Source organism: Ceratotherium simum, chromosome 23 (assembly GCF_057802395.1).
Source record: "Ceratotherium simum simum isolate JZ-2026a chromosome 23, ASM5780239v1, whole genome shotgun sequence".
Lineage (NCBI taxonomy): Eukaryota > Metazoa > Chordata > Mammalia > Perissodactyla > Rhinocerotidae > Ceratotherium > Ceratotherium simum.
Genome location: NC_141922.1, coordinates 10,084,611 through 10,099,801, shown reverse-complemented (window position 1 = coordinate 10,099,801; position 15,191 = coordinate 10,084,611). Strand labels below are relative to the sequence as shown.

The following is a 15,191-nucleotide window of genomic DNA, read 5'->3' as shown; positions in this document are numbered from 1 at the left end:
TGCTCTAGCACAAGTCCTGCCAAACCCAGAAAGAAGGCCTGGCCAGCAACCGCGAGCAAGGCTAAGAGAGCGCGGGAAAGAGAGCAACTCACTGCAGGGTGACGGTGTGCGCTCCAGGCATCGGCCGCTCGATCTCCAGGTCCCGCCGGCTGCAGGCAACAGACAGACCCTCAGCATCAGTAGACCATCCGCGGGAGGAAGCCCCGCCCCCGCGCCAACGCCGGAGGTCCTGCCACTGGCCCTTCTGGCAAACCACCCAGACGCCAATCCGTGCGAGGTCACCTGACTTTTGGGACACCTCTCTTGGCTCTCCTCACACCTGGCCTCTCTTGGGTCAGCCACGGGCATGGCGGCGTCCACTTGTGCCTGCGCCCCCCGGTGGTCAGGAGTGGTAGTTCAGCTCCTTGCAAGGTGCTCAAACCTCCAGGAGGCAGCTCACTTCCCGGGGCCCTTAGGGCACCCCTGTCCTAACAGTCTATTTGCTCAAATTCAGGGGTTGCATATTGTACTAGTTTTGGGATCCCCCTGCCTCGCCCTGTTCCAGACTTGACAACGGCCGTGGCGTGGCGAGCAGCACCCCCATACCTGTTGTAGGCGTTGATGAACAAGTGCAGGTTGCCTGGGTTCATGTCGTTCAGGATGTGCTGGCGGTAGGTGTGGACCACCTCCACGTTATTCTGCATTTCCTCCTGCAGTTAGAGACGGGGAAACGTCCTTCACTGGAACTGTGGCCCAGAGCCGGTCACTGCCCTCCCCTTCTCCAGGTTATACAGGTGCAAAGTGAAGATGATCATGCTAATCCACAAGACTGCTCTGGAGCCGAAGGAGACCTTTGGGAAAGTGGAAGCCACTCCCTGGATGCTGAGTGACATGCATGTCTGAATATCAACTGCAGCAGAAAGGAACCTATAGGGCAAACCATGCTTCTGGGCTCCAACCCAGGGAGTTCTGATTTGAAGTTAGTCTTCCTGGATCTGGGGCTTGGCTCCCTCACTGCCTCTTTTTTCGGCAAGTGCCTTAGCCTCTCTGAGCCTCAGTTTCCTCAAAAAAAAAAAGGAGGGGGGATAATATTTCCTACTTCATCAGGCTGTGGGTTTAACAGAGGTTGTGCACACAGAAGCCCTTTGGAAACAGTAAAAATTGATGCAACTGTTAGCAATAATTATGTTTTAATGGGGAGAGCTCAAAAGTCGTTTTTCATGATTGAAAAACAAAACCAGCTCATGCAATGGGAAGTTGCCGGAAAGAAGGGCAATCTCGATTCCCGGGGGGTCAGCCAGAGCCTTTCAGAAGGCCGGCTGCAAGCCTTCTCTCTCCCTGGGTCCTTTCTGAATGTGATTTGGCTCAGACAAACAAGTTATGAGCCCGCTCTGGTCGTCATTTGAACAGTGCCGGATGCTGTAGGTTTCACAAAAGGGCCTGATGCGATCAATGACGACCAGAGCGGGAGAGGGAGGGAGCGAAGGGGGCCGATGTTAAGGCTGAGCTGCTGTCAAAGCCGTCCTCGGTCATTTAAGCAACAGAGAGGCCAACTGGCTGTCCAAAGGAAAAACAGGAAAAAAATAGTCTGAGGAATTGTGCTGGGGTTTCAGATCAAAACATAACTGGAGGAACTTGGGGGCACCCACAGACACCCCAAGTAATTTGGGGTACAATCAGGCCAGACTCTCACCCTGGACTTGACACCCCTCCTCCAAGGAAATACAGACACTGGCTCTGATTTCTTCCATATTCCTATCAGGTTCAGATTATACACTCAGGGTGGAGAAATGTATCACCAACCGTGAAATGAACCATAAAAGAGGAACGAGGACTACAGCGGGCTGAAGGGTGGCCCTGAAAGGCTGTGTCCATGTCAGATCCCCCAACCCTGTGAGTGTTAACTTATTTGGAAAAAAGGTCTTTGCAGATGTAACTAAGTTAGGGATGCTGAGATGAGATCATCCTGGATTATCCCAGTGGGTCCTAAATCTAATGACCAGTGTCCTTATAAGAGAAAAGCAGAGAGAGATTTGAAACAGACACAGAGGAGACGGTTATGAGAAGAGGGAGGCAGAGACTAGATGGAGTGAGCAGCCAGAAGCCCGGGAATTCTGAAGCTCCCAGAAGCTGGAAGAAGCAAGAAGATCCTCCCTTAGGGCCGCTGGAGGGAGTGTGGCCCAGCCGACACTTGATTTCAGAGTCCTGGCCTCCAGAACCGTGAGAGAGAAATTCCTGCTGTTTTAAGCCACCCAGGATGTGGCACTTTGTTACAGCAGCCACAGGAAACTAATATAAGGACCAAATGCAGTGGGCACACTTCGCCAACCCCACAGCGGAACATCTGCTTCCCTGGGGTGTCACATGGTCACATCTCAGATGGTCACACTCCTTAGCTCGGGAGCAGACAGTGGTGAGTGGGCCACCCACAGTCAACAGGGCAAGTTGCCTCGAGCTGGGCACGTTACAGATTTTTCAGGGTCTGGGCTTGCATCAGAGCCCCCAGCACGTCCTCTCCTGGGGCTGTCGGCCCCAGCTGGAGACAGTCAGGAGCTCTGCTGGCCAGGCTGCTGAAGACAGGGGCTTGGCTGGGCCCACCCTCGGTGGGTGGGATAACTGCAGAGCAGCCCATCCGAGAGCCAGGCAACAGCAGAAGCACACATGGACAGCCAGCATCCTGCTCTGGTTACAGTAACGTGCTCTGGAGCCAGACTCACAGGTTCCAATCCCAGCCCCACCTCTCCCTGGCTGTGAGACCTCACACGAGTTACTCAGCCTCTCTGGTCTCAGTGTCCTCATCCATAAACTGGGAATAGAGACAGTACTTCTCACATGGGTCATAGAGCTCCTGAGCAGATTCGACAAGTTAATACTTGCAAAGTCCTCAGGACTGAGCTGGAAACACAGAAAACGCCCTGGCTGTGTCTGTTATAGGCTTTATTTGTAACAGCCCAGAGCTGGAAATAACCCAAATGTCCACCCACAGGTGATGGAGAAACAAACCGTGGTACATTCACACCACAGACTAGCACCCAGTCCTGGAAAGGAGTGAAGTATTGATACACCCAACAACAGAGATGGGCCTCAAAATAATTATGGAGAGAAAGAAGCCAGATTTTTTTTTAACAAAGAGTACATACTGTATGAGGCCATTTATATAAAAATCTAGGAAATGCAAACTAATCTAAAATGACTGACAGCAGATCAGAGGTTGCCTGAGAAGGAGAGAGAGAAGGATTACCAAGGGGCACAGGGAGCTTTTAGGGTGATGGGGACGATCATTATCTCGATTTCAGTGACGGTTTTATGGAGGCATACTATGCCAATATTTGTCAAATTTTACACTTTCAATATGTGCGGTTTATTGTACTTCAATAAAGCTGTTAAAAAGCCTTATGTTAAAAAGAGAGAATGAATGACTTGATTATGAATTAATAACGGCGAATTATTCGGTGGGCATCCGCACGTGGCCCCCAGTAGCTTGTGTCTTGGGTGTCTCTACGCCCCATGTGCCAGGCAGCACGCAATTGCTCAACATGAACAACAGAACGCCAAGCCACGCTACTCACCTTCCCGAAGAGGTGGGACACCACCATGTCTGGAAGGGCTTGGGTCCATCCAGAGATCTGGGGAGGACAAAACCAGGTGGGATCAGAAAGCAGGTGTTCACAGCAGTGAGAGGTCAGAGGTCAGAGTGGCGGCGATGGGCTCGCCTGCACTCAGGTCTGAGGATGCCCCCAGGATGGGAACTCGGTCTCCTGTCTCAGGTTACCCACTGCACCTGGGGCCCCTAGAAGGCAGGGCCTGGGTCTCCGTGCACTCCTCGTCCTCAGAGCCCGCGCAGAGGAGATGCCTGGCCCATGTTTGCTGAACTAAGACCCAGCCTGCTCCAGCCTTCCTTGCTCCATAGTTCACCAAGTCCTCAGCAGGGAGGGCCCTGTCCGCTTCTTCTAAACGCGTACTGAGCTCCCCGAGTCTACACCCCAGGATCTGCTTACCTCGAACTATCGTTCCTGTATCATCCTCTAGATTTTCCCCTTCAACCCAGTTTCGTCTCTCTGAATATACTGGGGTTACTAAAGATACTGACGACTTTCTCTTCTCTACCTCTCTCCAATGACAATGCTAGATAGACAGCAGAAGCTCCATAAACACTAGGTACACAGCAGGAACTCTATAAATGCTAGGTATACAGTGGGCGCTCCATAAATGTTAGATATACAGCAGGAGCTCCATAAATCCTAGGCATACAGCAGGAGCTCCATAAATGCTAGATATATAGCAGCAGCTCCTTAATGTGTGCTGACCAACTTCAGGATCAGGCAGGGACTGGTCAGGCAGGGGAGAGAAGCTCTAGACATGGGGGTCCTCGGCTGACCTCTGACTGCCACATCCCAGCTGTGTGGCCCTGGGCAGGTGGCAGAGTCTCTGGACCTCAGACTTCTCACCTGTACCCAGGTGCCAGGCACTTCAAAGTCACAAGGCTAAGGTGAGAACCACGTAAGGTGACTACACACGTCACAGGACCTGACACCCGTTCCTGGCACGCACTAGACCCCTGATATAGGTCTTTTTCCTCCAGGGCTGGGGTTGAAAAGGAAGGATATGGTGCAGATATTAAAACCTCACAAACATTCCTCGGGCTCACTTTAACCAATGGTCAACCTCCCCAGCCCTCTACTCTGGCTCGGAGCAGCTCGCATGAAGCCAAACTGGCTGACTGAAATGTCACTTCCTTTGCTGGAAAATAAAACAAAAAACAGGGAGTGTGTTCCGCTTCTGAATATCACGCAGGCGGGAGGGCAGGGCTCCCGCATTCTGGTGGAATGTTCCAGGAACAAATGCAATATCGGAGTGGCCAGGACCGGGGTGGGAGGTGTGGGGAGGGGCACAACCCCCTCAAATCTCTGTCCCCAATGGCCACCCCAAACTTGGCAAAAACACTTTTAAAGTGAGAAGCCAGGATCGCGCCAGCCTGAAAGGCTTTGTCCTGTTTCAGTTGGAACGGTTTCCCCCTCTCCTTGGCAAATACTGGGGCCTTTATGAAAAAAACAATAATCATTTTTAAAAGATAAACAAGGAACCCCAGGACGCCAGCCGGAGCAGAGCCTCCCAGGACAGCACCCCCTCTCCTCCAGGCGGGGTGTGTCCTGCCCCCCTCCCCTAGACCCGCGGCGCTCCGGCCAAGCGGGTCACTCAACACTTGCTGCAGGAGACCGGGTAGGCAGTGAGCACAGCACGGAGCTGAAGCCCAGGACCACGGAGCCTGAGGGATCTGCATTCAGCCCTGGCTCTCCCACTGCCTAGCCTTCTGAGACCCTGGACAGCTTCCTTAACCACTGCGGGCCTCAGTTTCCTCCTCTGTGAAATGGTTATAACATCCCCACCTCCTGGAGCGGCTGTGAGGATTAAATGAGGCCGTGCATAGGGCCGGCCTGGTGGCTCAGCGGTTAAGTGCACGCGCTCTGCTTCGGTGGCCCAGGGTTCGCAGGTTCGGATCCCGGGCGCGCACCGACATACCGCTTGTCAAGCCATGCTGTGGCGGTGTCCCACTTAAAGTGGAGGAAGATGAGCACGATGTTAGCCCAGGGCCAATCTTCCTCAGCAAAAAGAGGATTGGCATCAGATGTTAGCTCAGGGCTGATCTTCCTCACAAAAAAAAAAAAAAATAGAATAAAAAAATAAATGAGGTCGTGCATAGAGAGCAATGGAGAGCAGAGCAGCACCTGTAAATAGTCGATATGTGACAGCTAATTCCACTGTAGTAAAGCTGAGTGGCAGAGGGGCAGTACCAAACACATATTTGTTTTTCATTAATAGCATGTGGGATTAGAGGCATTCATCTTGTTTGTCTTTTTATTCTCTGCATCTTGAGCAAAGCCCAGGACATGTTGGGTCCTCAGCGAACACTTCTTAACCCAGGCTAAGCTTGTCAAAGCTGGCCCGGGGACCCATGTCCCATGGGTATCGCTGGCTTAGACAGCAGTGTCCCCCTTGAAATCTTCTGAATGGCAAATAGCGGAGGCCGTGTAACTACTCTAAGCAAAGCAGAGAAAACGGGCTTTCTTTGCTGGGAGTGGGAGTACGGGGTGGTGGGGGGTGGGGCCCCAGTGCAGGCCAGGACCCCACCTGCCTGACCCAGGCCCCTGCCTCACCTTGGAGGCGGCCCAGTCCATCCAGCCTTCGGCACACGGGTTCACGTTGATGAGGACGAGACCCTCCACCATCTCAGGGTTGTTCAGCTGCAATTCAAGGCACGACGTGAGAGACAACCCGGAAATCCGAGATACTACAAGCTTTAACAGTCAACCCAAAGAGTGAGGAAGGGCCCAGGAAAGCGCCCGCGTGGGCCACCAGGGCAGGCTGCTGCTCTCAAGGGTCTCCAACCCCTACCCCACGCAAAACTGAGGTTCTAGTGCAGAGACACGGGATCGGGTCCCTGAGAGAGCAGAAAGAGGAACCGAGGGAGAAGTGGAAGGACACGGGCCTGGCAGACCTGCCCTGACAAGTCACTTCACCTCGCTGCCCCTCAGCTTCCCCAGCTGTGAAATGGGTACATCACACCATCAACCTCATAAATCAAGTGGGGCACATAAGCGCTCCTTAGTAATCAGGAAAAATTCTATTATTTCTAGGAGATATATATTATCTAATATATAGTTGAGACATTATTTTAACTGCTCAGAGACTGGAGAGCCAGACCATTTTGTACTGGTGTCAGCATTTCTGATCTCATGCGAAGTCTAGCAAATAATAGGTGGTCAGAAAACAGACGGGGGAATAAAGTGAGCATCGTTGCATTTTAAACAACTGTTTGGTAAGAATACAAAGGCTCCAGAAGCACCTGACTTGGCCCAGAGTAACATAAGTGACAACCGTCGTGTTAAACATGTAGCTCTGATTCCAGTGTAGAATCAGCCAGGATCCAAGAGTTCTGCGACCCCACAAACTGTGCAGCCAGCACAAAGCAGCAGCATAGAATACTCAGTGTCGTGAGGATCTGTCCCCAATCGGCCGCTAATTGAGCAAAGCTGGTGACAAAGGAATGTGTCTAGTATGGCATTTTGGTGACAGAAAAAGAAAAGCCATCAGAATGTACACGGGTACACACACCACACACACACGTAACTCTGGACCACACACCACAATGGGAACTGTGGTTCTCCCTGGGGAAATGGGATTCTGGGTCACTTCTATTTTCCTTTTGGGATTTTTGATGCTTTTCTCATTTTCTTCCTTAATCATGAATTAATCTTATCTAAAACTTAATTTTTAAAAACTGCCGAGAACTCACAGCAAATCGAGTGAGGATGTAGGCGCCCGCTCCGGTTCCCATGCCAATGACGCTTTTCAGCCTGGAAACAGAAATAAAAATTCGTGTCGTGGAAGAAATGGGCGATGGAGCCCTAACAACCCTCTTCAAACCTCCCCCCTCCTTGTCCCTAAGGAGACTGGTGTCCCCCAGCATCTGTCCTGGTCATCACTGAGGGCGGCCAGCAAGCTAGACAAAGTGGGAACATGCTGCGTGACATGCCCTCGAGGACCCAAAATGCCTCATGTTTTATGGCTTGACAGCAGACCGTGACCTTGGAGAGACACATCCCTTTTCCTCGCTTTTTTCCCGGCTGCCGCCAAGGCTCTGAGAGACTGTCTGACATTTACGGGAAGGTTCATTATGGCCCCCCTCCCCTTCCCACTCTTAAGCTTTATTTTGGATTCTAAAACTTGGAATGAAAATAAATTGAGCAAGAACGCTGAGGTATTATCTTCACATGAAAGGCTCAAGAAAGAAGGAAATGAGCCCTGGAGAAAGAAGGGCCTGGAGAGAGAAGTTGGGGGCTCAGGCAACCCTATTCCAGAACGTTCTATTGCAAAGAGAAAGCAATGGAAGAAGGAGGCAAGGAAAGAATGAGTGGGGTGGCTGTCACCAGGTGATGTAATCACTCTAGGAGTAAAGCCCGACTTCCAAGAGGCAGATTGGAGCACAGAGACTGTGTGAAAAACAGTGTTTACAAAGTGTGACAAACTAATTTCTTCCCTAATCTTTAAACTCCAACCTAGATGTCAGTGGTCAGGCCAGATCAAGGCCAAAGCAGAGGCGGAAGCTAGAAGTCACCCTTCCCTGCAGGCTGGTGGGGGGTGGCCGTCTTACCCAAACCGGTGAAGGACTCCAGGAAGCATTTCGGCCAGCTGATCCATGGAGGGGTACATGTACCTTGGGAGAAGCCACGCAGAGGCAGTTAATGAGAACCCGGACCCCACTGGAAAAGAATGCGAACTGGAACACACTTGAAGGCCAGAGAACATGCAACAACCTGCCCCATGTGCCCAGACTCCCCAGTCTAGCCCCCTTGTAGCCCCCATTCCGAGCAACCCACAGCGTACATCAGCCTGCTCCACTGAGCAAGGATGCTCTCCACCCCGAATCCTCCCCCTTTCATTCTGTAAAGTGACCCTTTATCAATTGCTTCCTGTATTCCGGGTCCCACACCAAGCACTTGATGAGCATCAGAAGCACATCTAATCCTTGTAACAACTCTGTCAGGTTGCATGACTTCCTCCAATATAAAGATCACAAACATCTCTGAGGCTGAGAGATACGCGACTTGGCTTCACAAAAGAGCAGGGACTTGGAGCCACGTCTCATGTGGGCTCTGGGATTTCAAGGCCCATGTTCTGCCCCGGGTCTGTGCATTCACGTGGGGGCCTCCCCTTTGCAGGGTGCAGGAAACAACACAGTCTCCTACCACCAACTCCTGAGCAGGGCCCGAAGGGGTTTCCTCTCCCCACTGTGCCTACCTTTCCAATGGGTGTACAGTCGCCAACCCCTGGCCCTAGACGGAGCCACTTCCCAGGCTGGCTCCTTCTTCTCGGCCAAGAACAACCCTGCCCACCGCACCTCTCCGAACCCAGGTTTCTCCTTCCAGATCATCTACCATTTCTAGGCTCACTCTCCTCTTGGCCTTTGCACATGCTGTTCCCTCTGCCTCCTCAGAAGCAAGTGTGCTCACCTCCCTGGAATTTCCAGAAAGGAGGCCAAGGGCCCCTGCCCTCCCAGCTGCCGACAACCCTAGCCAGAGTCCCCACGTTTTCTTTCCCGTCTTCCCAGGAGGAACTTGAAGAATTGGCCCTTTCACCAAGACCTAGACTGTCACCAGGGAGCCTGGCCCTTTGCATCGAAAACACGTCCCCAAGGCACGCTGCCTTAGGCGCGGGCTACTCCGACCGTCCCATGATCCTCTGGGCAGGGCCCTGGGAGAGCCGTCAAGACGTGTCACAAGACCAACGGATGGTCTGGGACGTTGGCGGAGCAGCAATGACACTGACTAGAGGGCATTTCATAACGACGATCGCGGGGAGGAGGCATCAGAACAGCATGAAGGAATTCCTTCAACAAAAACAGTGATTGGTCCTTACTGCCAGGCTCCTGGTGAGGCCATGAGGAGACCACATGAGCACAGTAGACATGGTCCAATACAGGAGCCCACCAGCGAGTCAACCAAAATGAGTGACTGTAACTAATGACAAAGGCGACTAGGTGGGAGGTGAAGGTGTTGAGAGAGGAAGATGGAACAGGGAGACCTGTTCTGATCAAGTGGTCAGGGAGGGCTTCCTGGAAGAAGTGACATTGAAGATGGGCCTGATGAGTGAAGAGTGTAGGAGACACACTCTAGGCAGGGGAACCAGCATGTACAAAAGCTCTGGAAAGAGCCAGAGAGACTCTGGCTGGTGAGGCGACAACTAAACGGAGCCATTTTCCCCTGAGACAGCCTCGGCTCGGTTTGGAACCAGCAGCCCCCAAAGGGTGACACTGGGGAAGCTGCTTAACTTCTGGGGCTTCTTTCCTCGCTGCTCTCAGGGGTGGGTCCACAGCCAGGAGGCAACAGGATTCTCCTCACAAAGCCCCTGTGTGCAGGAAGCTGACTCCAGAGCTGGGAGGAACCCAGGCAGGGGTCCACATCCCTGCTCTGCAGTCTCAGCCTCAAGATGGAGGGAGTGCCCCCTCGAGGGCATAGGGGACCCCCAACTACAGGAGGCAGAAAGGAGCCAAGTCCCCTCCAGACAGGGGTTCCACCAGCCACACCTAGTATCCTGGGGGAACAAAAACCCTGCACCTGGCCTCCTGGTCACCTGAATAAAAATTCCTGGGGGTGGGGCCCAGGCTTCAGAAGATTTTTTTAACCACCGCCCCACCCCCGCCCCGGGGGAGCTAAGAGCCACTGGGTTATCCCAAGTCTTTCCAACAGTTGCTCTGACCACAGATGGATCTACTGACAGATCTCTGGCTTAATCGGCTGGTTAACAATTAACCACATCCCGCCGTATTAAGCAGCTTTTAATTTGTGGTCTAGGCCCCATCTGGCTGGGTGGCCCTTCCCTTCTTCTCTGATAAAGGTTAATTATTAAGGATAATTCAGAAGACTAATAAAAAAGGAGATCTCTTGGTGAACACCAAGAAGGCCCCTTCTGGGAAACTTTAACCCCAAGAACCTGCTCTTGACCTGGTTTCATCACAGCACGGGTCGGGGGGCATCCAGAGGGGTCTGCCCCCGCCATGTGACACTGACTGTCCCATGCAATCAGCAAGCTTGTCCTCGGCCTCACAATGAGAGCTGAAAGGCCACGCAGGGCGCACGCTGGGGAGGGGCGGGCAGTGTGAACACCCTGGAACAAGGCAGCCTGATGTTCCAGAGAGAATAAGAGAGTCGGCAGACTGGGCTCAAACCCCAACTCCCCCAGTTAAACTCGCTGTGCAGCCTTGAGCAAGGGAGTTAACCCCTCCACGCCTCAGTTTCTTCATCTAGAAAATGGAGCTAACCACCACATTTACCAGCCCTAAGGATCAACTCCAAATGACGTTTGTAAATGAAAATTACTAAGCCTGGCCTGAATAAGTACTTCATCAATACTATTTCCTCTCTTTTTCTTCCTAATTTTCTGGATCTTTCTCCTAACTATGTAGTCTTGTCCAGGCCCTCTCCCACTTTAGTCCTGCCCAGGGTGCACACCTATTAAAAAGCTGCCCTAGCTGGGTGGTACGGGGGACGATGGGGAATGGGGAGTTAGTGTTTAATGGGGACAGAGTTTCAGTTTAGGATGATGAAAAAGTCCTAGAGATGGATGACGGTGATGGGGTACACTAACAAAGTGAATGTACTTAATGCCACCAAACCGTACACTTAAAAATGGTTAAAATGCTAAATTTTAGGTTATATACCTCCAACACAATGAGAAACATTAAAAGCCAGGCTAACGCCTCCCTCCCCACCCGTTTCCACCCGCCAGGCTTTCCTGTCCCCCTCCTGGGCACCAGGCTCCCTCCTCTTACCCCACTGGGAAGGAGGCGGCGCCGTCCTGCTGGCCAGGGGCGTCCACGTGGCAGACGGCAAAGTGCTGCGTGATCTCCTGCATGTCCTCGGAGTTGAAGAGCGGGTTGTAGCAGGTTTTGTCTGGAGAATGGGCAGGGGAGAGAAGAGGAAGAGTAAGGAGAGAATAAAGCGGGTTGCTCGGTGGCAAAGCATATTCATTTTGTTTGTTGCACTCCTATTGAGTAGAGGGAAAGAACTTACAGGAAAGAACGCCTACTTTTCGTCCCCTGTCCCACTGTCCTCTGGGGATAAAAGGCATAAACAAGTCACGGGGCAAAGGAGAGGGTATGGAGGTGGGGATGGTCTAAATTCCGTGCACCTTTCACTTGCAGCTGGCGCTGGGAGGGACTCCCATTCTGGCGTCTGCTGCTTCCCCATCAGTCATGGCTGCGATAGCCCTCGTGCAGGGTGGGTTGCTGCACTGATGCTCTCTCTCTCTGGGTCTCCTAAGCCCTCACATCGGGGAGACTGGCCACGGTGCACACGATTTCCAAACAAGAAGGAGCACGGCAGATGAAGCACGGACCTTCCCACTTATATGGCCTTGGATGAGTCGCCTAATTGCTGAGGGCTGGGGGCAAAGATGGCCAGCTGGTCACCAAACTATTTCCCTTGTCTTCCTGGGGACATAGTTGGACTACATTTCCCAGAATCCCTTGCATGGCCAATAGCACGTGATGCTCGCCATTTCCTCCTAACACCTGCCACCCAATCCTCTAGGTTTCTCTCTTCTGTCTTCTACCTGCCAGATGTAGAGGGAGCAGCAGAAACCTTGGAGGCCCCAGGGGATGGCAGAGCCACAGCTGGAAGGAGCCTGGGTCCCTAACCTCCACGTGGAAGGTGTCCCAAAGAATGCCCACTGGGTTGTTTAAGAGTGAGAAATAAACATGTATTGAGTTAAGCCACAGAAGTCTTGGGTCTTCTTTATAGCAGTTAGCTTACTATAACTAACAACGAGCTTCTCTAAAATGGGGGAGTAACACTACCTTATGCAGTTCAATTTCCTCGTCAGTGTCCAGGGAAATAAGGTGATGTGTATCAAAGTACCTAGCATGGGATCTGGTACAGAATGGATACTAGGGGGACATATAGGAGAGGAAGTGAGATAAAAGAATGAAGAGTGAAGGAGAGAAATGGTTTTCAGTAACTGACACCATACCCAGCCTCACGGTATTAACAAGCTGTAGGAAAAAAATGTAAATCAGGCAGTCTGTCAATCAAAAACCCAGCAAGCATCTGGCTGGCAATACTCAAGTTTACTCAGATTACTGGACCAGGAAGGCCTAGAAGTACCTTCTACATCATCACCGAGATTCACTCCTATTCTGTGTAACATCAGGTAGATCTTATTCATTCCCATCTGTGAAAAATGGGGAAGCCACATATGGTAACACTTCCTGGTAATCTTAAAAATTCCAAGTCTAAATGTTCATAGCAGCATTATATCAGAATAGCCGAAAAGTGGAAGCAATCCTAATGTCCATCAACTGAAGAATGGATAGACAAAATGTGGCACGTCCATACAATGGAATGTCATCCAGCACAAGAGACTGAAGTGCTGATAGATGCTACAACGTGGAAGAACCGTGAAAACATTATGAAAGCAGCCAGTCACCAAAGACCACATATTGTGTGATTCCATTTATACAAAATGTCCAGAATAGGCAGATCCTTAGAGGCAGGAAGTAGACGTGGTTGCCAGGAGCAGGGGAACATGGGAGATTCGGGGGTGATAGATGAAAGGATAGGATTTCTTTTCAGAGTAATAAAAAGACTTTAAAATCCATTGTGCCGATGGTTGCACAACTCTGTGAAAATACTGAAAACCATTGTATACATTAATTAAAAGAAGCCATGGTCACACAGTCAGTGAGTGGAGGGCTCTCTGAATTCCCAGCATCTCCAGGCACACAGACAACTCATGCCCCACTGCAGTGCATTCCACACTCTTTCAGTCTGTGACGAGAGTTCTTCCCAGAACAGCTTCAGGAAGTCTCAATAAAAGAGAAACAGCTGAGTCCCCACCACCAGCCCTTCCTAGCTGTCCTCCTCCCACACCCTTGCAGGAACGGCTCACCACGGAAATGCAGCTGCTCAGAACTTACGGTTCATGCCGATGTCGTGGTACGTGAGGATGACGGGCCGGTTCCCCTTGGGCGTCCCACACAGCGTGACGTGGATGGAGCCATGCAATGTCTCAATGTCCTGCTCCTGAGGAAACAGAGCAGACAGAGGGTGTCATGCGGGACCTGCAGCATTGATGTGGCTGTAATTACGGGCTGCAGACGCCCTGGTGTTTCCAACTGTGTTTTGAGGAAGCTCCGAGCTCACTTCTCATTTGGTCACCAGGGCACTGGGCTGTGGGTGGTAGACCTCTGGCCAGTGAAACCAGTCCAAGAGGCAGCGAGGGAAGGGGAAGGAGAGCTCAATCAAGAGAGAGGATTTAACCCACAACAGGGGCTGCGGGCCGGGGTAGGAGAGAGATGAGGGTAGGCCCCCTACGCTTTGTGGTTAGTGGTTGTCAGTCTGAAGAACTTGGCTCAAAAATCAAGAAAGAAACATACCCCAATTCTCAGGCTCTGCCTCCAGAGCAGAAAAGCACAGTGTCTGTGCACAGACAGCACAGAACCAGCTCCCTCCCCCATCCCAGGCAGAGTGAGGCAGAAGCTTCCTGGCCCTCTCTTTGAAGACCCCTGAAGCAAGCAAGTCTGAAGCTGGGTCACCAAGAGGCACATCTCCGGGGCCGCCACTGTGCCTCTGGGAAATGGGGCGATGGAAGCTTTCAGGGAAGTGTGAGTGCTTACCAGGGATGGCGACGGGTGTAAACAGGGCACTGTATGGAGGGGACCTGGCTCCCCGTTAGTGTCCAGGCCCACCCCCAGCACAGGGGTCCTCCTGGGCCACGTGCTTTATCACCCCAACAAAATGAGTCCCCGGAACCCAAAGCCCACCCATCTCCCTGGCCCTCTCTTTCCTCCCCTCGGTGCCTGACATTTTGCTCCTGTCTATGCAAGCACTGGAAAAATCCACAGACCATAGAGCAATGGCCCGGCCCCCAATGGAGGCCACAAATCATCCGCTGGGCCCAGCCCTGGCCCTGAAGCCGCTGTGGGAACAATGGCCCATTGTGGGGGCCACATTCTCTATTGTCTCCCCAGCTGACACACACGGCGCCCTCTAAAAATAGGCCAGGCCAGGCAGTGTCCCCACCAGCCTGGGACATCAGGGTTCAAATTCAAACTCTGCCCTTCCCCAACCCCTTGGAGCCCCCCGCTTCCCACCTGCCAGACAGGAACAAGCTGCCTCACCCTGGGCCCCTCAGTAGAGGAGACAACCTTGTGGCGGGACCCACAGCACTGGGAGGAAAGGGGATTCTCAGTATGTGGTGGCAGCGGGTTTAATGAGGCGCCTGGGCGCGACCGTAGCGGCAGCTATGGGACATCCAGCCCCGGTTGCCACCAAAGATGTTCCCAGCAGCTCCCAGGGGTGGGGACGGGTAACAGATGTTGACTCATCTCTTCAGAGGCCTTAAAATTAGACAGCTGTGGGACCAGAACTGAATCTGTCCTAGAAGGAAGGGGCTGCCTCTGCCCCATTTACCGCCAGATCCGCAGGCCCTGGCACAGCCACCTGCTCGCAGTAGGGGCTCAGGACCTGCTGGAGAAGACCTGAGACTTGCAGGATCACGGTCAACATAACTTCTCTACAAAGGCATTAACTATTTTGGATCCAGACTCCATTTAGCCCCTTAGTTGGCTGTAGGATTCTCGGCAAGCTCCCTCCCTGTAAAATTCCTGGATGGGTGTGAAATCTTTCTGGATGGGCATGAGCCTCACGGAGCAC

General features: G+C 52.3%; 1 protein-coding gene across 2 annotated transcripts in view; it reads right to left on the bottom strand.

The window, feature by feature from the left end:
* The window catches only part of NDRG1 (N-myc downstream regulated 1), a 58,186-nt gene that overhangs the window by 14,395 nt on the left and 28,600 nt on the right, over nt 1-15,191 (bottom strand). For both annotated transcript variants that reach the window (XM_004431052.3, XM_004431053.3), the window contains 8 exons: nt 13,454-13,559; nt 11,309-11,429; nt 8,132-8,194; nt 7,274-7,334; nt 6,135-6,221; nt 3,549-3,605; nt 586-689; nt 93-149 (listed from right to left, as the gene is read on the bottom strand). In XM_004431052.3, coding sequence (XP_004431109.1) covers nt 93-149; nt 586-689; nt 3,549-3,605; nt 6,135-6,221; nt 7,274-7,334; nt 8,132-8,194; nt 11,309-11,429; nt 13,454-13,559 — 656 coding nt within the window. The remainder of the gene's footprint in view (nt 1-92; nt 150-585; nt 690-3,548; nt 3,606-6,134; nt 6,222-7,273; nt 7,335-8,131; nt 8,195-11,308; nt 11,430-13,453; nt 13,560-15,191) is intronic.